Source organism: Corapipo altera, unplaced genomic scaffold (assembly GCF_003945725.1).
Source record: "Corapipo altera isolate COAL_440 unplaced genomic scaffold, ASM394572v1 0, whole genome shotgun sequence".
Taxonomy (NCBI): Eukaryota; Metazoa; Chordata; class Aves; order Passeriformes; family Pipridae; genus Corapipo; species Corapipo altera.
The window spans coordinates 25,550,782-25,571,910 of NW_020884872.1; the positions used below are offsets into that span (position 1 = coordinate 25,550,782).

Below are 21,129 nucleotides of genomic sequence, written 5' to 3' on the forward strand. Positions count from 1 at the left end.
ACTCATACTCACTGGTGAAGTCAATGAGGTATTAGATTTCTGTATTTGAACTGGTAAAGCACTGAATATTTTCAGCATAATCTAGAATTTTCAAATGTTGTAAATATCGGTCTTAGACATTTCCTTTAGAGGTATATTAATTTTGCTGTATTGAATACTCATTATTTTTTCGTTAATTCATTTTCACATAAGAACTGTTGCCAGATTTGAAACATGTCTGAGAATTCTACAGTGACTCTTAGTTTATATTTTATCCCTGAACAGACTTTCAACTGATATGCAAGATTATGGTTTAATTATTGATGGAGCAGCATTATCATTAATAATGAAACCAAGACAAGATGGGAGCTCTGGTAACTACAGAGAGCTCTTTCTTGAAATCTGCAGGAATTGCAGTGCAGTGTTATGCTGTCGAATGGCACCTCTGCAAAAAGCACAGGTTTGTGTTTAATTTCATAATTGCTTATTAGCTGTGCACATACATAATTTTTGAAGGTTAATATTCTGTATACTTATCATAATAACTTAAGATGTTACCATTCACTTTTGTGTCTTCTAAAATGGAGAAGGCAAAGAAAAGGAGAGGGGTGAATTTCTACTGGCAAGCAATTTAGATAATGATATGCTAAAATGGCACCCAACTGTGCACCTGAATTTGATTTATGTACATATTGTGCAAATTTTATGGTTGGTACATGCTGATAAATGAACATATTTAATAAATGAACTAACTGCTCTCTTTTTAACCTAACAAGCTTTGAATATTCTACTATCTGTTGATACTGCAAGAACTTGCATTATTTATTACTGTAGAGTGATATTTTTTCTCTATTTTTCACATAAGTGGAAAGCCACTAAAGAAGAATCCAGACAAAAAAATGTGTGCATTATAATTTTTAAGTACTTCCTGACTGTTGCATTTGTTGTTTATATCAAGTAAAAACATACCCTTCCATTACTGAAACATCTCAAGATGTTTAAAGAGTTTCATCTCTTTAAATGAAGAACATTTAAAGGAAACAAACATTGGAATATGCACTTCTTTTTTTCTTTAAATAGTCGTGTGTTTACAGCGCTCAGGTACAGCATATGTAGCCCTAAATCACATTAACAAGTGTATTTAGCCAGCACTTGAACTATCTGGAAGTTTGTATAAGTTTTTTAGTTGCAGTTGACTCAGTACCAGATTTACAGAGGTGACCATTTGTAATAGAAAGATCTGAAGTAAAATATTAGAACAGTTTTTATGTCAATAGTGTTTAGATATATAGAAAGTCCTATTATATTTTCTTAAATACTAAGAAAAAAATTCAGCACAGTTAAGAAAGCAGAATTTTTCAGTCTTTAATTTCAGGATTTCTTTGAAATTGAACACTGTATCTGGAACCCTCTTAATTTATTAATGCACTTACACAGTGTTAAGCAGTCTCAACAACATCTTTTATTCTGCTCTTCCTTCCTCCTGTCCTATCTCTCTCAAAGCAGTTTGGAAGTATTTGAAAAATGTTTGGAACAAATACTTTGTAATATGAAGAAACTGTGATCTTTATGCATAGTAGTTTCATTGGGTAACATTAGTTTTGTCTCCCTTCAGGGGATTTCTTATATAACCATCTTGGTAATTTGTATTTAATTGTACACTCATGCAAAATAAGCAAACCATTACAGATAAGAGTTTTAACACTATTTTTTTTCCAGATTGTGAAATTGATTAAGTTATCAAAGGAGCATCCTATCACATTAGCAATTGGTGATGGAGCAAACGATGTCAGTATGATTCTAGAAGCACATGTTGGTATAGGTAAGCACACTTTTTAGAATATTAATTCAGTGAAATGACAAAACCCATTTATTTCTTAAAAGCAGGCAGTTTTGAAGAATCACGTTATACGTTTTATAGACAATTTCCAATGTGTTTATCCCACAAATTGTATGAAATACAGTGGTGGTCTCCCATTAGATCAATGTTATAGTATTATTATATAATTTTTCAAATAATTGTATTTTTTAATAGTCCTTTAGTTATTAAATAGCTTCATCTTTTTTTTTTTTTAAGGAATCATTGGCAAAGAAGGTCGTCAAGCAGCAAGAAACAGTGACTATGCAATACCTAAATTTAAACATTTGAAAAAGATGTTGCTTGTTCATGGGCATTTTTATTATGTTAGAATATCTGAACTTGTGCAATACTTCTTTTATAAGGTAGGAGAATGCTTATTATAATTACATAAATCTCAAAAACTTACATGGTAATACCTATATACAGTTTTCCCAGCCAATAGTACAAAACAGCAGTAATTCCATAAAGAGATTTTGTTGAGTGCCAGATACAATGCTGAAATGGGATTATTGTTTCTATCCTGAAGATGAAGTGAAATAGCTTTTACATAGATACATTCTGTAATCTATGTTATGTTTAAACCCAAAATTTGCCTTGTCTTACTTTTTCATCTCCTACAAATTTCATCTCAAACTGTTCTGTTATTTCCAATACCTTGTGGGTTGTCTCTACAGTGACCTTTTAAGTCACATTGGAAATAGTATTTGAGAACTTAGAAACTAATGTAAATTAAGTTATGTTAAATTCATTAGGATAGTGTAGGTGGAAGAAGGTTATAATGAGCATCCCCCTCTTCAGACAGTTTTGTTATTTCTAAATGTTGGGATCCAATTGAAGTTCTTTCAGTAAGCAATGGATGGTTATAGAAAGGAACTGCCAGAGGATAATCCAAGGTTTTAGTGTCTATATGTCTAATTAGGAGAGGATGACGTTTGCAGTCACAGCTAGAAACATCTTTCAGTTGCTTTGCTGGAAACCATGCCTGCGCTTGCTTATCATGGTTTGTGTCCTCCTGTGAATTGTCCCTTAATTGCCTTGGCTTAATGAACTGTGCTCCTGGATCACAAATTTCATTGCCCTTGAATTTTGAAACTGTAGCCTTATAAGTTTGCTTTCAAAATATTTAAGTGTTTTTCTTAGTGGTAGTAATGCAAGATGTGACTGTTGATGTTTCATATATGCAGCTTTTTCTAATGTTCTGCAATGTCCTCTATTACTAGTGTTATAAAACTATGGTATACGTTAGCTATAGCATTGTACAGCATATAAATTAGTGCTTGCATTTCAGTTGACAACTGTCACTTTGTCTTTCAGAATGTCTGCTTCATTTTTCCTCAGTTTTTATATCAGTTCTTCTGTGGGTTTTCACAACAGGTTAGTTTTTATTTTTCCATCAACGTCATGTTTTCTCTTGCTTTTTTTAAAAAACGGATCCTCCTGAGAAAACTTTTGTATTAGTTTACACATTTTAAAAAGACCATCACTTTTGGTTCAAATGGTTTTCAGTGGCAATCGCAGTTAAGTTACAGAAATCAGTTTTATGAATTATCATAAAAGCAATGTTATTCTCAAAGTCAAGGAATACAGGAACACAAAATTTAGAAATGGCAATGCAAAGTGAAATGTCTATGGAAATGTAGAGTCAGTTGGGTTTAAGCTTATTGGACATGGGCAGAGGAAATCCTGAAAGATGAATAATTGAACTAGTTGTTCATTTTTAGAATCCAGAATGAAAATGGAAGAATAAACTCATTTTCTTTGGTGTATATGAGTATAAATTACAAATTTCAGACAAATAGCAGCATTCAATTAGTTGAAAAGAAACAATAAAAACAGAAAAATAGAGGAAAAGTGAACTGCTCTTGACCAGACAAGTGCCATCATTCAGGACAGGATCCAGTATCCTCCTTCCTAAATTTTTGTTCATTTTCTCTTCTCCTTGCTCTCATCTAATTTGTGCAGAAAAGATCTATCTCTTCTTTTTTCTGAGTGAGGGACCAAAAAACAAAGGAATGAATGACCAAATTTAGAAAAAAAAAAGGTTTATATTTTCAGGATTAAATTGGGCAAGAGTAGGATTTAATTGGGAGAAATAGTACTGTTGCTTTGAATTTGTCAAATATCTCAAAAAAAAAGCTCCAGGAGGAGTAAAAATGACAGAACTATTTTTTGTCTGTTTTGGTTTTAATTTTAAATGACGGCTGAAAACTTTGTAGGGTTTTTTCAAGCATCATTAGGATTTAGATATGAAAGCATATGCTGATGAAAATTTAGATTGATTTTATTCTTTTAAGTGCTAAATATAATTTTGAATCAAAAAGGGGGTTTTGACAGCAATTTTTCCAGCATAAATGATTGCCAGATAGGTTTTGAGAAATAAACAACTCTTTTTATGAGGTGATGTAGTAGGTTTGAGGGCTAGTTACAGTGACATATGTGAAAAAGTAGTTCAGTGAGAAGACTCAAAGGCACATTGTGATGTTTCTTTGTATAGCTCATTGCAGTCACCCACAGTTGAAGAACCTTTGGAGTACTTCTCCTGTCTCTCTGCATGTCTCCATGTTATATAGAGGAGAAAAAAGGGAAGGAGTGTGTGTGGATGTGCCAGAGAGGAATTTCTTCCTCTACAAGAATCAGCTGTTTTTCAGTTTGGGTAGTTCGGAGTTGGTCTTACAGCTGAAACAAGAGGAGGGGGCCAGTATGTGAATCAGACTATTAAATGGATCTTTTAGCTTAGCTGTTGTCCTCCAGATGAACAGGATACAAGTGCAGAGTTGTCTTATATCAGTTAGCAGCTGTTCAGGGATATTTGCCTCCATTCTGAAGGAATATGATTTTGTTTTCCTGAAAAAGTGACTCATTAATTTTAAATCAAGTGTCATGCAGAGGATTTAATTTTAAATGAAGATTTAATTTTAAATTAAAATACCTGATTTACTTATTTTTCATCTACAGACTTTATACGATACTGCGTATCTAACACTGTACAATATCAGCTTCACTTCCCTTCCTATCCTCTTCTATGGTCTAATGGAACAACATGTCAGCGCAGACACACTCAAGAGAGAGCCTTCCCTGTACAGGTAAAATTAATACACTGTGCACCAAAGTTTGACTGCTCAGTTGTGGGATCTATCTCTGTTACAATAGAAGTCTTCAGGATTTTGGTACTACAGGGCTATGGTAGAACATCAGATACACCACGATAGAAGGGCTGAAGACCACATCTACAAAGTACAGTAGTGTAGTTTTACATGTATATTTAGAAACCACACTACTCATTTGCTCTGTGAGTGAGAGCAAAATAGAAATTACTGTTCTACAAATAAAATTATGATTTTTTTTAGTACTCTATTTCTGCAAACCATGGGAAAAAGAAGTATTTTTAAAAAAGAAAACATACTGGGTTTTTCCTATATACATGTTTTATTCTGAAAGAAAAGAGGACTGAGTGGTAAAGTGTTGTATCAGAGGGTGTATTTTGTGTGGTGTCCAACGTTGTCCTCTGCATATTGTTGATTCACTTCTGAGGATTGGAATTGTGACTTGTTTAGGTTCTTAGCCACTTGAAATACAGTTCTTGCCAATTAATTGCATTTGGCCATCTAAATTAGGGACATTGCCCAGATTTGATCCTTGTGGCTGCAAACACAGTACATTTCAGGGAGAGTTAATAGTAGGTAATCAAAGGAAAAACATTTTTTGAAAGAAGTAATAGTAGATGCCCAAAGGTTAATCAGTGCACTAATATGTTTTTACTGATGAAACTGAAGAGGAATACAAGAGAATACAGTTGAAACTCAATCCCTATATTTTTATTTTCTCTTTTATATTTTAAATGCTTTTAGTTTAGAAATGGTAAATCAGAAGACTTTTTTCAGTTTTTGAAAGCTAGCAGAGGTTATTTGTCAGGAATTTTTGGGTTTTGATACCTAACAGAGCCTATTGCTAAACTGTTTTGGGCAATTGTACAGTTGTTCTAGGCCAGATAGGCTATTGTTTGCCATGTATGGGTTTGCAATCTGTATTGTTAATCTGCAGGGAGAAGTTACTTCGTGTGGTCATCAGACAGTCTTTAAAGTTCATATGGTGAAAGTATTGGTTGGTAGCAAATGTTTCTGTAATTCAGGGTCTTCATTTAACTTTATTCTGATTTACTCTGATGTGTTTTATGCTGTATACCAAGTTGATACCTACCCATTCTGTGAACAAGAGCTAAAGTTGTAACATGTAAATTTTTTTGTTGTAAGAAAATACATGCTAGTGAAGAGTTATGCTGTTGACCAATTCCTGTATTTTTTATGGGAAAATGTTGAGGAAGTACTATTTGACCTGAAGCTTCAAGTCAACTGCAAACCACTCTTTTTGCATGTTCCACATAAAATTAATGTTTTGTTTTGTTGTAATAGTCTGTATATAAGTCCCCAATAGGAAATAACGCAAAGTCTCCAGAGACCTCTAGTGTTCTAATTTCATATCTGCAGTGGATCATCATGTGCACAGCAAATACTGGAAAAGAGATACCTTCTGTAAAAAGATTGAAAAGTAAATAGGTGCAGCACAGAGGAGTGTACCATACAGTTGAAATAAGCAGAATTACAGGCAGCAATTGAAACAGTTTAGTAAAAAAGAAATGAAAATAAATGAAGAGGACATTTTCAGGAAAAATTTACTGGTGAAGTGGTAGACAGTTGTCATGTGGGAAGGGGGTGCTTTTGCATGCAATTTCTCAATTGTTTTTTCTTTAAAAAACAATATGAATGACATCATTTGTCTGGGATTTTCAAACCTGCTGATAATGAATACATGTATCTTATTTTACACAGAGATGTTGCTAAGAATGCTTTGCTGCGCTGGCGTGCATTTATTTATTGGACATTCCTAGGAGTGTTTGATGCTGCGGTATTTTTCTTTGGTGCCTATTTATTGTTTGACAACACAGCTGTGACCAGCAATGGACAGGTTAGTGTTGGATTTGATCAGTCAGTCAATGATAATTTTTTTTAATGTCAATTGTGAAATGAACAGAGTTTTAATTGTTTTCTTCAATATTTCCTGCAAGATGATAACTGTTTTATGAGTTACAGTGAGATAGATGGGTTATCTCTTTAGTGAAGTCTGAACTATGCAGTGGGACACACTGTGTATCAGTAAGCAGAGACATAGGACTAGATACAACTTAGGAGAAATAAGTATCATAAATTCCAAGTATTCATTTTGAATTTACATAGTGACTTTTCCGTTTCATGCTTAACATAAATCGGACGAATATCTGTTTAACATGTCAAGACTCCTGGTAGAGTAGTTATGAATGGTCATAAAAGATCTGAAATATAACAGCTTTTTAATAGTTTAATTATTTTTGACATATGGCAGCTTAAAATAACGTATCTCTGCTTGCTTTGCAGTCACATGAATGCAAATCTTAAGAACTTTTGCATTTTATTTATTTTATCCATTGATATTTTGGTCTATTTTATTTGTGTGCTTTTTTTCTTTTTGCTACTTGCTTCTCTTCCTATCCTCAGCTAATGACAACCAGCACTCACATGGTAAGACTATTGTGGATTTGTCATGATATCCATTTCATCTTTCACTGTTCTTTAATTAAACTGGTAAAGAGCAATAAAATATCACTTAAACCTATAGTTAGAATTGTTCCTTATAGCTACTTTAGAAGTACTTATAATAAAAGGACCTTTATATAAAACATATTGATGTATATGAGATATGATAAAGAGCCATGAACTTTAAAAAGGCTTTTTGCTTCCTTGCATTTTGTTATTTTGTTGTGTGCTTTTCTGTAACCTACGTTTTGTTGCTGACTATCTCTGCTATGGAAGTTTTTGTTACAGTTGATGCTATAATGTGCTCGAATGGCTTTAGAAAAGACCCTCAAAGTGAGAGAGAAAATAAACTGTACACAGTTTTGTTGCTTACAGGCAACATAAATATTTGCTAGAAATGCAATATTCAGATATTATTAAAACCATCTTTGTGACATCTGTTAGGGAAATGAACTTATACTGTGTGAGAGAATTCTTGTTTAAAGGAGCTTTTCTAAGGGCAGAATGTATTTCCATTAGACAGAACTGTACACTGCAGTATATCTTTTCTTGGTACCACTGTACTCTCTTTTAGATGTTCAAAATTCTGCATTAGCTTATATCTTTGGTCCTGAAAATTAGAGTTATCATACCTGTACAAATTTTGTAAACAGTTTATATTACAAATATTCTGAACTGTGTTCCTTTTTGAAATTTTAGTCGTCTTCTGTTGCACACATTCAGTCAAATTCTAAGGCTCTGAAGCCAGACTAATGCCTAATTTTCAAATTTTGAATATTTATATCTACAACTAGATACCCATGTTAATATTTGATGATAAAATACGTTGCTTGAGGAGGCATTCTGAGTCCTGAGTGTCTGGAGTGTGTTAGAAAATTCATCATTACTCAGCATGCATACCTGTGTTTATTATAAGACTTAGAGATATTGTGCTGCAATTTTAAATTGAAAGGCTTGAAAATGTTAAGTGTTCAGGAATAGTGGTACTTATGTGAGTTCATACATACATGGATGCTAATAGGTGTTGATGGTTATTTCTCAGTATTTAAATTATGCTTACATCTTGAAAAAGTCAATGAAGGTTTTGAAGATTTGAAGGGTTTACTACTGCAACAGTATGTTATTATGGAACAGGTAGAAAGCAGGAAAGGAGATAAAAAAGCTGATGGTAATACTAATGCAATAAAATGCTATAAAATGATTCAAGTTAGGTTCCATATTGTTAAAATGGGTGCTGGAGATTTATTTACTATTAATTGTTATTAATTTTTGGTGTTTCTTTGTGTATGTGGTGTTCCACTCTGGATATGACATCCTGGTTGGTGTTGTATAAGAAAGTAAGAGGAAAGGAAGGCACCGTAGAAGTCATTGCAGAGTATCAAGTGTCATCTTAGTTTAATCATATAATAAAATGTATTTCCTGTTTGATTTTTTTCTTTAAATTTTAACATTTGATATGGAGTACATTAAGTAGAATTGTTAAGCTAGGTTGAGGGTGACTTAAAAGGAGTAACAGAATGGCAAATACAATACAATGGGAAGGAAAGTAGGTGAGTAAAATGCTGAATTAGAACATGGAAGAGCAGCAAATATAGTCGCAGAAGGAGGAGGGGAAGTCTTGGATAGGCTGGGAGTAGGACATAGAAAAAACTTGTTAATAAACTAGATGGTAACAAACAGAATTAAAGGCATGAGTACTATCTTGAGGTATTCAGTGCTGAAAAGCCATTGTGAGCTTTTGAAACTCACACCTTCCCGTACTGTTCCATTTACCTTTCCCTGTGCCAAATCAGCAGCTTTATGGAGTCTCGTGTCTCTGTGCTATGACCTCACTTTCTGAGCCAGTAAGATGGTGAGGTAAAGGGTTTGGTTGCAGCCCAATGCTGTCTATCTAGCCTAATGAACACAGAGAAAGGTTGTTTCAACTCTTTTATTTCATCTAGCAGCTTATATTGAAAATGTGGACAAAACTGTTCAAAATGCAGGAACTTAGACTGACAGTAGGCTCTCTGAGAGATGCCAGATATGACATGAGCATATTGTAAAATTTAACTGAAAGAAGGAAGTCGATAAATGGCATAATTGGAAGCTCCTGATCCAGATTCCTGGCCAGTTTTAACTGCACAGATTTTTTTAGGGCACCGGAAGTATTACAGTGATGGCATGAGCCTATAGAATTATTATATTACATATCTAAGTAAAAGGTCAAAATGCCGAAAGTTTTCTGAATTTCATTTTGTGTCTATACACTTGGTGTAGAACAATTTTAAAATAGTGAAATGGTTACTGAGAAAAATAATTTTTCAACCAGTCATTTCTTTACTTTTAAATTTATTTTCTGTTCCCAGTTCATCACATTCTCAACCTAGTTTCCTACAGATTTCTCTCTTATTGCTGGCTGTGGTCTCCCTTCAGAATTTGTCACACAGCAGCACATTTGTGTGATCATATGCCTGTACAGATCCCCTGTGATTTAATACTGGGCAAGCTCATACAGAAAAATTTAGATGGGATGTGATCCAGTTCAAATCCCTGCTTTGTGCAGGGCTGATTAAGATCAAGTTGCTGAATGCTTTCCCTAGTCATTTTCAAGTTTTGGATATCCCTGAGGATAGAAAAACCTATTCCAGTGTTTTTCTGCCTTCATGGTGGAAGAAGTTTCTCACAGTATCCAAGCAGAATATTACTTGTTGCTGGAGATGTCTGTTCCAGTTCTTCAGCTCTGTAGTTCTTCAGATATTTGTGGACAGCTGCTAGGTTGTTCCTTAACCTTCTTTCCACCAGACTAAATAAGTCCTTCAACCTCTCTTTGCAGAAGAACCATAGGCTGCTAACTACCTTGGTTGCCTGCCATTTGATACTTTCCATTTTTTTTTACATTGCTCCTGAACTGAGGGGCCCAAAACTGAGTATGGTGTTCCAGGTTCAATCTCACTGTAGCTGAGTACATGAGAATAATAACCTTTCTTCAGTGGCCATGTTCCTCCCAGTGCAGCTCCATTTGCAGTTTCCCTTATGTATAGAACAAGCTTGAATTCAGCTTGGAGTCCATGTTAACCCCACTGCAACTTCCTTTTCTGCAGGGCCATTACTCAGCCAGTCAGTTCCAATATATGACACTACTCCTCCTTAGATGTAAATCTTTGTACTTTTCCTTATTTAATTTCATAAGATATCTGTTGGCATGATTCTCAAATCAGCAGAGGTCCCTCTGAATTGAAACTCTGTCATTCATTATGTCAGCTGCTCTGTATTTTTGTATCACCTGGTAGTTTGCTCATGATGTTCTCTGTGTCACCATCCAGGCCACTGACAGGGATGTTCCACAATATCTGCCCCCGTAGCTGTTTCTAGTGTGGTTCACTGATTACCAGCAGCCAGTCAAACATCAAGGACTCTTGAGTCAGTGGTTCAGCCAGTTTTCAACTCTAGTAGTAGTCCATTTACCCCACCCCTGCTTCCTTATTGTCCAAGTGTCAAATGCCTTGCTAAATTCAAGATACGTTGCATTCACTGTTTTCTCTCCTTAACAACTCCTTAACCTGTTGCTCCCACACTGTTGGCTGCTCCTTTCTTTCCCAAGCTTTGCTGTTAAATGCAAGAAGCAGGTTTTGGTTGTGAAAACTGCTATCCAGAGTATTGCATATTTCAGCATTTTCTGTTACACTTTCCACTAGGTTGTCTTACCACTCCACTTTCATTTTCCCTTTGAAACAAGGATATCTATAAATATCATTTTTGTCACTCTCGACACCCCTTACTAATCCTAGTCAGAGCTGACCTTTGTCTGCGATTTTTTTCCCTCTATACCCGGGTAATGCTTTTATGCTATCTGTTTACTTCCTGCCCATATTGTCATCTCTTGTATGCTCCCATTTTGCCTTTTTGTTCATTGAGAAACATCCTACTTGGCCAACTGGATATTCTACTGAAATCCATGTCTTCCTGCAGAAGGGAATTCATGAGATCGCAGCAGTTCTCTTTCAAAATAATTCAGGTCTCTTGGGCACTCTTCTCTTTCATGGGTGCAATACTCTGAATCAAACAAAGTCTCTTCTAAAAGAGAGTGCCCTAACTGTTGCTTACTTTCCCAACATTTCTCTGGATCCTGAACCTGGTCATCCAATAGCCACTGCAGTCCAAGCAATCCTCTGTGACCGGTTTCTTCTCTCCATCAGCATTGATGATCATTTCTGCCCACCTGAAAAGCTGAAGTGTTTTTATTTTGTTATGCAGGTGGGGAAAAAATCAAACACAATTTAAAAGTGTTTTATCTTTAAATGTATGTAGACATTTATGTACTTAGATGGTGGTCACATTCTTTTTGTATACTGTTACTCATCTGCTTAATATGCTGTTCAACCTACGAGAAATTATTGGATGCCAAGGACAGCAGAGAAGGGAGATCAGAGAAAAGATGACGTCCAAGAAGATTGATGAAATTACTGCAGTTCATTTGTCAATCTCAGTGATTTAACTGTGCTACACTTAATTTTTATTAAGAAACATACCTGTGAACTTCAGGTTGAGAGGATTGGTTGTGTTCTTTTTCTGTCTGTATGAAATCTGAGGTGTGTAACACACAAGAGCAAGAAACCAAAACACTTTGCACTGGATAGGTCATGTAGGAATTCAGTGTTTTTGCTTAGGTGTCAGTTCATGATACAAAGCAATACATAGCTTTAAGATATTTATTCTGGACAATTCACAAAGTAGGGGACAATATTGCCTATAACTGCTTTGGACCATTTTTTATAGATGTTTGGAAATTGGACCTTTGGAACAGTGGTGTTTACTGTGCTTGTATTCACGGTTACATTGAAGGTAAGGGGTGCTGTGTTTTATCCACTGAAACTATTAGAGCTTGTTTTCTAATTGCTGCTTACTTATATCTGTTTCTCTCTATGGCCATGCTTTGTTTTATTAGTTTAAATGTAGATTTTTCTATCTGTACCTTCTTAACTGTGCTCAAAACTGAAAAATGTTTTTGGCTAATTCTGTGTAGAATTCATCCCTCTTTTCAAAAAGTACAGTTCTATTTTATCTCCTACTGAGTATTCTGTTGCTCTTAGATAGTGATAACACCATATGATCTCTTTTTTTTCTTTTTTTTTAAGCTTGCACTAGATACACACTATTGGACATGGATAAATCACTTCGTGATCTGGGGATCACTCGTATTCTACATTATCTTTTCTCTGCTCTGGGGAGGAATTATTTGGTATGAACCCTAATCAAAATTGCATTGCAAATGTTATTTCAGAAACATAAAGTTGTTATATTTCACCTTTTTGTCCGAAACAGAGTTAAATTTAGACTTTATCCATTGCAGAACTCCATTTTAATCACATCATTAGTGCTAATTGGAGAGTTCTCAGCTCTTCATTCACTGAAGATCTGCTAAAATCTTTTTGAAGGAGAATACAAGAAGAATATCAGACCTCAGACTACCACTGGGTCTATCTCAGTAGTGTCAGTCAAAAGCAATCCAAGGGTTGGTTCAAGGAGCCAAGGCTGCCTCTCTGAGACAAAATGTCACAAGAACAGGTCATGTCTATGCAGCTGGTGGCTAGCCAGTCTTGGAAGGAACTAGCTGGAGCAGTGAAAACTGGAGTCAGGAGTGAAACTCACAGGGAAGTAATGTGGGTGGCCCAGAGTCCTGCATTTGAGCTCGTTATTTGCCTCCTGCTTATCAAAGTAGATTTACTGTAGGTGTCTGAGCACCTGCTTATTCCTGTTGGTAAGAAGCTCTCTAGGAATTAGTATAACTCTTGTACATAGCTGATTTAAAGTGTTGGGGTTTTTTTCCTGTTAAAAATTCTGTGTACTTGAAACTGAAAGTTTTTGTGAAGGAAATCAAGTTGAAACAAGTTCAGTTCCTTACTGTCCCTGATTGCTGTCAGGAACTTGAAATTGCATTTCGCAGCTGTAGAGGACCCATCTTTTATAATGTGTCTGCTGGAGCTGTTCTACTTTTTATACATAAGTATAACATTTTGAGGGACTAGAGAGAAGGCAGAGGGTAACTATTTCATGGTGATTAAGATGCCATTTAATTTGGAGAAAGGATTTGTATTTCAATGTGTCTTTTGCAAATGAGTGTCTTTTGCAGCTGTCTCTCAACTCATTGGATATCGAGCAGCCTCTTTTTTTTTCCTAGTAAGATGAGGTCTTAATTTCTTCAGCAGCAAGAGGAAAACAATTTGCAGAAGCAACATTTTCCCTGCTACGTTTTTCAGCCAGCTTTAGCCTTGCTGCATATTAGAGTGTACTATTTACATGCAACAATGTATTTTAGCTTGGTTACCTTTTATGTCGGCAAATACTATCAAATTTTGGAAACTATCAGGAAACTGCCCCAGTGGTAGGAGGGCTTTACACTGTGTTATTGCAAACTGTCCCTTGATTTTTGCTCCCAGTAATCATGGCCCCTGGTTCCCAGTACTATGTAGTGGTGGCATATTAATAACCATCCAACTGCCATGGTATACAGGGAGGTATGCAAATGAAAGTATTGAAAGTGTGATTAGATAACAATGTGGTGACTAGGTTAGGGGTCATAACATGAAACTATCAGAGATGTGTAGCGGAGCCTGAGAGGTATGAAAATAGGTATGGTTAATGAGCCTTACTCTAAAGATACATACAGACAAGTGTGCCTTAGGAAAGAGGGAAGTGGTGGATGGGATACTGAGAAGAAAGGTGGAAAATACCTAGGGCAAGATAAGGGTATATGGAAGAGCATAAACAGAATAAGAATGTAACTTAGTTTATCTTTGCAAGGGAGAGACAGTATGGCAGGGGAGGAGGGCACAGTATTTCCTGCAGCCTGGAAGACAAGAGGAAGGTAGTTGTTTCCAGCATGTTTAGCTCTTCTTTTGAGAAAACTGGGATGGATAAAATCCCACGAACTGGGAAGCTGAACCTGAACAATTTCAGCACTGTCATAATTTTTATATTTAACATTGTCAGTCTTTCTTTTGTGTATTGAAGTGTAATTTTTATTTATTCTTTTTTCCTACCAGGCCTTTTCTCAATTATCAGAGGATGTATTATGTGTTCATGCAAATGCTGTCTAGTGGTCCTGCATGGCTGGGTATAATTCTGCTCATAACTGTCAGCCTTCTTCCAGATGTTTTGAAGAAGGTCTTATACAGAGAGTTGTGGCCTACAGCAACAGAAAGAATCCAGGTAAGAAATACTTTTCATTGTGAAGTTAGTTTTTTGTATCACAAGTCTCTAGTAATTAGTCCTCTTTCAAAGTCAGAGACAAGATTAGAACAGGTGTTCCCCACCTGTGGTGTCTGAGCAGTATGATGAAAGACACTACCAGTTATTTACATGGTGGTATTAACATGAATCCTGGGGCAACCTTGGTGCCTCCATATGAACAACCATAGGAAAATCAGCTGATGAGGATGGTGGGAGACAGGTACATGGCTCAACATGATTTCTGATTAGAGGAGATAAGGGCAAGGGGATTGGGATCTCTGTGAGGGTAGATAGAAGGCACTTATATCCAATAATATACTGATTGATGCCTTTTACAAAAACACATGCATTAAAACTTATCCTATTAACAATTTGTTCCTCTTTTATATTTCAACTTACATTTTGCCTGTTCTGATCCATTATTTCTACATAAATTTACCTTGCTCTGCCAGTGGGAAGAGGATTTTAAAGTCTATTTTCTCCTTTCATCTGATCAGCCAAAAAAGAGGAACCACTGTGTAAATACAGGCCTGCTTGTTGAGGCTGGAGTGGAAGCCAGGTTCTGTCAGAAGCATGGTGCTATGCTGGGGACATTAAACCAACCTCAATAGAAAATGTTAGCTCTATTTTAACCCCAGTAAACTTTTATATATCTATACGTTAGAATGTAAAGGACACTAGAGGTGTTGAACCTTAATGTTACTGCCCTTGCCCTTTTCAGTCCATCAGCTGCCATTGGTAGGTTAAAATAATGAGTTACTGGCAACTGTAGGGATTAGGTAGCATTTTGATGTTTGAGAAGGTGCTTTGCATTAAGAGGAAAGGAATAGAGGAGCTTTACTGCCAAGAAAAATAAAATTTCCCTTTGGTAAAGGTAAAACCCCTTGCCATTGTTTTGTATTCCTAGAATGTACAGGTGTAATAATGCCTCACTTCAGGAGGGCAGGAATGAATAAAGAATAGCAGAAAAGCATTCTCAGGTGGATCAGTATGTAGTGGTTTTTCATTTTGAGATCTTTGATACATCATCTTTGCCCTATGTGCTACTTCTGGAAGAAGTTAATCTCAGTATAGGCTCTGCATGCTTAATTTAAAAGAAGACTAAAGAGAGAGAATGAGCATGGGTTAAGGCAAAGAAACAGGCTATTGAATAAAAGCCTCTAACAAAACTATTGCAGTGTTTCTTAGAGACACTGTGTATTAGTGCTGGAAAATGAATCAATTATAAAGCAGACTTTGGGCTCAACACTTGCAATATTCACTTTTTAATATTTAGTAGAAAATCTGTGACTTTTAACCAGTTATATCCCTTGTGTTTCTTCTTCCCTCTCTTTCTTTCTTCCTGTCTTCCAATCCGCTTTGTCTAAATAACTGCTACCTTGCTTTAAACATAAATGATGTGCACGGTTGCTTCCTACATCTGGGGAAATCAGACTAAACATCAGTGCCTTTCTGTTGAGCAGTCCACCATCTTTATGCTTTCTCAGACTTCAAGCAGTCTAAGTTTCTAATGGAACAAAAGGTGACTTTTTTCTGCCTTTCTGCATGCTTGGCCATTTCATTCAAAGGACAGTAAAATGTTTATCATCAGAAGTTATTTACCTTACTCATTATCTCCATTTGTGACTCATCTCAGCTGTATTTTGAAGACTACTTTTTGGTACAGTTTTTTCCTTCTGTTTATCTCAAAGATTTTATGAATTGTTGTCACAGTCCATCTCTGTCATTATCATTTTTTGTCACTTTTGTTACTGCATTTTACAGAACCTTTCTGCCTCAAGAATCCAGGATTTTTATATTCCCATTTTAATCATTGGTCTGTCTGTAGGTGAATGCATGTAATGTTTCCATTGTACCTGAATAAATGGAATAGTTACCACACAAAGAAGTGATAATTCTGATTAGGCTGATATTACTACCATCATACAGAAAATGGGGTACTGGAAACCATTTAAGCAATCTTTGGGATATATTAATGTATCTTCTCCACTGTGATAAAGGAAAATGCAACTTTTTTAGTAATAAGTTTTTTCCTAGCATGCATTTTGAAACTGAATTTTTCTTATGTTCCCTTTTATAAAATTCTATGCTCTTTCTATAAAGAAAACAGCTCAAGACCTGTATGTGACATTATTTAATATAACATAAAAGTAGAAGAAATGCAAGTAAATCTTGTTTACCCTATAGTCTCCAAGAAAACTTGGCTAAGATAAACATATTTCCTGTTTTTCCCCCTTTGAAAATATATACTCAATAAAATGTACTGTAATTATGTAAGTCACAGAGAAAATACACACCATTTTTTCACTATTGAAAATTCTGGCTAAAATTGACTTTTAAGTGCCTTAAGATTGGTTTGAACTGAGCTTATGAACAATTGTTTTTACATTTATTGCACTCCTATAAGTTATATTGCTTTCTTTGTAAAAAAAAAAAAAAAAAGTTTGAAAACCTTTAATTAACATAGGACTAGCAACCACCTCCCAGGCTAGTAAATTAGTTCTTCTCAGGCAATAAGAATACTTAAAGCCTTTGGAGCAACTCTTATGCTTCAAAATTTTTCATGTATTTGAGAGTCATTCTGGTGTGTGGTGAGCGATTGTTTACCGTCATTGACATTCAGATATTTTTAAACAGTACAGATATGGTTCTGGTTTTTTGTTTGTTTTTTTTTTTGAGAGAGAGCTTTTCAGTGATACATGGATATATACATATACACCTACAGACATATATGTATATGTATAAACATACATACATGTACATACAAGTGTATGTATATATATGTGCATGCATATTAATACTGATATATATATATACACACACACATATGAACTGTTGTCTTTCCTGGGCTAAAACATTAATTTTGCAAAAGCTTTGGAGGAATCTGTTGCCTTTTGGTAATTTCAGTCAAATTCTGCTTATTTCTCATATATGTAGTCTCTGCAACTCTCTGGCTCAATGAAACAAGCTGAATTTTGTGCTTTAACTGATATTGTGCATCTGTGAGGCTTCTTTCAGCCTTTACTTTTGAAAAGTAGTAAGGTATTTTTTTAATATATCCAGTCTATATTGATTATATTTTTCTTTTCTTTTTTCTTCTATCATTAATAGCAGAAGCTCAACCTCTCTGTTAGGGAAAATATAAATTCACTTTAAATTATCCTATTTCCATTTTTATAATTGTCACTTCAATTAACAGTGTTTCAGCAATCACAAGTATTTTGTAGCTGAAATACCAACTGTTTAGTTCCTGAGCCATAAATGACTTCTGTGCTCCCATCCCTTTTTAAGAAATACTTTTTTTTCTCTTTGTTTTTGACTGATGATTTTTTGATGATTTTTTTACTTTGCTTTCACTGAATCACAAGCTTGGCCCATCAGCTACATTATGAGATCTCTACCTCTTGCTGCACTTGGGAAAACCCGAAGTGGTACTTTTGCCTGGGGAAGCCTCTCTGGGGACTTATCATTCTTCTGTTCCTCAATGGGCTTAGCTACTGTTGAGCAGCTGCACAGGGAGCTTATAACACTGGTCACAAGAAAACTGCTGCCTTTGTCAGGCTCCTCCTCTATGGAAAACAAAGCAATGGATCTTGCTGTTGCAATATATGAATCCTGTGCAAGAAGTTTCCTTGGCAACTCCCCAAGGCCCTCTCTTCCCTCAGTGTAATGACTAAGCTGTAAGTCAGCCTTCATTAGCACCAGCCCCATCACCTTGGTGTGTGGCACTCCCTTCAGCAAGCCAGTTGTTCTGGGGAGTAGTGAAGCGGGATGCCCGCTCCTTAACTTGGAATTGATTTGGCCTCAGTGTATCACGGGGACCTCTCCTGTTTTAGTACAAGTTATTGTCAGAAGGGCAGGACACACAGCCCATAGTACTTAGTCAGTTTAATGCTTTAGAGAGTAATTATTTTTAACAGAGTTTGAAATGGAATTAAAAACATCCTCAGGGTGGCTCAAAGGATTAACCTCAGGATCCAGAAGTACAAACCTTGTTTTACACTGGATAACCTTTCGATTTTAAATCTATCAGAAAATCCGTCATTTTTCCAGTTTGCTATAACAGTTACGTACAAATGGTACAATTCATTCACATTTCCCTCTTGTATTCAGCAAGAGTTTCACTGTTTTTCCTCATCCTTGCAGAAGAGTGTGAGACATAAAACAGCCCTAAATGCACTGACGAACAACGATGGGCCACTTCTTGAAGGAAATATTTCAGCTTCCGAGCCATAATTAGATCAAAGCTAGGTAACAGTACTGTACGTGTTGCCAATTTGGATTAATTTCTATTGGTGAACTGTGCTATTTACAAATCAGCTGTTTCCTCCAGAGTTTTTGATGTACTTGATCAATATTGATACAAAATCAGTATGTTTTACTTGGAGAGCCTAGTTTTTGCAAGAGATGTTCCATGCCACAGGTAAGATCTTTTTGTCTTGGAAACTTAATCGTGTAAGGCAAAATAATAAATCAATTTACCCATACTCCTGTCCTGTAAATACACTGTGTTATGTATAGGTATTGTGGGACATTTTTTCTGTAAGAACTGCAGTCATTATTGCAGCGTGTACTCACATTACACATATGAACTGTTGTCTTTCTTGGGATAAAAGAATAGTGTTGAATACATAAAGTCAGAGGTAATTCTCACCCAGTTTATCAATCATCTCTCATGCTCTTGAATACATATATAGACCAAATGCAGACAGTAACACATGAAGCTTATCTCAGTGAGTTACTTGTGGAAAGGACCTTGGGTCAGAAGGCTGGGGCTGTACCTCTGACAGTGTCTACCATAGTACTGTGTTCCATATGGACCAGGGCATTGCTGCATCACTGCCTCAAATCAAGAGAGTTTTGCCAAATATGAGACAGCAGCATGAGTGGTGAGCTTCTAAATTCCCCAAACATTAGGTCATTCATTAGCAGAATGAAGTTCTCAGTTTTACATCATCTCCTTGCCATGCCACTTTTTACTCAAACACATTCCCATCTGGATGCCATGTCTATTCCTTTCCCTTCATTCTCTCCTGACACTGAAAGCAGCACATGAGGAATTTAGTGAGGATGCAAAGTATCAGTATGTGAAGAGGGCAAATGTCATGTGCTCTGTGGGCTGTAGATCTTCAAGGTAGCTGATGGGTGCTTTTTGATTTGTTTAAATGACTGTTAGACAAGTAATAGTAGAAAACCCCACCTTTCTGAGTAGCTTCAGACATGGTAGAGGTGCTTGCCTTGGGGCCATGTGTAGAAAAAACCCAACATTTTCTTTTTAGAACCATGTAGAGTAACTAAAATGCTTCAATTCCTAGCTGAAAGAATAGGAAAGATAGTAACCAAGCAGTATATGACTATTCCCTCTGACATTTCCAAACCAAAATCTGCTAATCTGATTTTTCTGTATTAATGATGATATTTGGTCTATATATGTGTTTAAAAGAACTCAGGCCTCACTGTTGGTGAGCAGTTCATTTTAGTTTTGTGACTTTTCCAAGAGTGTCTGTTGTAAGAAAGCTTTCTGACTGCTCTTGGTTATGCAATAGTGTTTCAAGCTTGTGGTTGGCATTGAAGTGTAATGTGAGATCTCAGCCAAAGTTCTATAAACTACATCATTAATATTTATTTTGTGATTTTGTCCCTTTTGCTACTATGCTCCGGTTAACAGGGAAGAAGGAAGGGGATAATTGACAATAGAGGATTAACTGGCTTATATAGAGTTCATGGAGAGAGAGATTGATAACATTGATTTGAATTGTGCTTATAATGCATTTATATCTTAGATACCATCACATAATCTCTATACCTGGAAATTTTATGTGCATTTAGTGAGAAGAATTTTATCAACTCATTGGGCAAAGGGCTGTGCTAATTTTCTTTCTGCTCGTACACATGTTCCAGGCTCTTGTCATGCAGCCATGGTGTTACTGTAGTCTTGAGCACTTCCTGAGGGGAAGTGGCAATTCTGCCAGATGTGGTGTGATTATGTGATACAGATAAATTTTAATGGACAATTAGACTGTGTAGTATAAATTGCCTGTATAGATGCTACGTGTAACCTAAGCAAGTCTAACATTCAATACTGCTTAGAAGTACAAAGCAAGTGCATTAAAACTCTGGAACTTTTGTCTGTTAGCACAAACTGTCTGTAAAGAATTCCCTCTCTTTGGAAGTACAGGCAAAGTACTTGAATCTGTTCTGTCTTAAAATTCCTCATAAAAAGTCCTGACTAAAGAAGTTCAGAGATAAAAAGATGTACCAGGAGAGATTGCAAAATGAAATATAAACTTCATTTAAAACACTTTGATATGAAAGCAGTCCTCTGTGTTTTCATCTCTTCTCCAAAGAGCCCATTATCAGGTTTAGAGGTTAAGTGTAAAATTATGCCTGGTTCTGTAGGTCTGAGTATAAAATCGATGACATTAAAAGTGGTTGATGGCAAAACAACACGAGAGGTTATACTTTCACATGAAACAAATAGCCAGAGTGGTGTTCTCGTGAAAGCCATTG

The 21,129-nt window shown here is 35.8% G+C and overlaps 1 protein-coding gene across 4 annotated transcripts in view; it reads left to right on the forward strand.

Moving 5' to 3' along the window:
• Positions 1–21,129, forward strand: part of ATP11A (ATPase phospholipid transporting 11A) — a 112,650-nt gene that overhangs the window by 87,227 nt on the left and 4,294 nt on the right. The window contains exons 20-29 of one of the 4 annotated variants that reach the window (XM_027640204.1): positions 265–439; positions 1,699–1,801; positions 2,057–2,202; positions 3,155–3,214; positions 4,796–4,923; positions 6,667–6,802; positions 12,166–12,231; positions 12,525–12,628; positions 14,433–14,598; positions 18,766–18,881. In XM_027640204.1, the coding sequence (XP_027496005.1) occupies positions 265–439; positions 1,699–1,801; positions 2,057–2,202; positions 3,155–3,214; positions 4,796–4,923; positions 6,667–6,802; positions 12,166–12,231; positions 12,525–12,628; positions 14,433–14,598; positions 18,766–18,855 (1,174 nt within the window). In that variant the 3' untranslated portion in view covers positions 18,856–18,881. Of the gene's footprint in view, positions 1–264; positions 440–1,698; positions 1,802–2,056; positions 2,203–3,154; positions 3,215–4,795; positions 4,924–6,666; positions 6,803–12,165; positions 12,232–12,524; positions 12,629–14,432; positions 14,599–16,052; positions 16,142–18,765; positions 18,882–21,129 lie in introns of all 4 variants that reach the window. The other 3 variants (XM_027640212.1, XM_027640223.1, XM_027640199.1) reach the window with 3 other exon arrangements.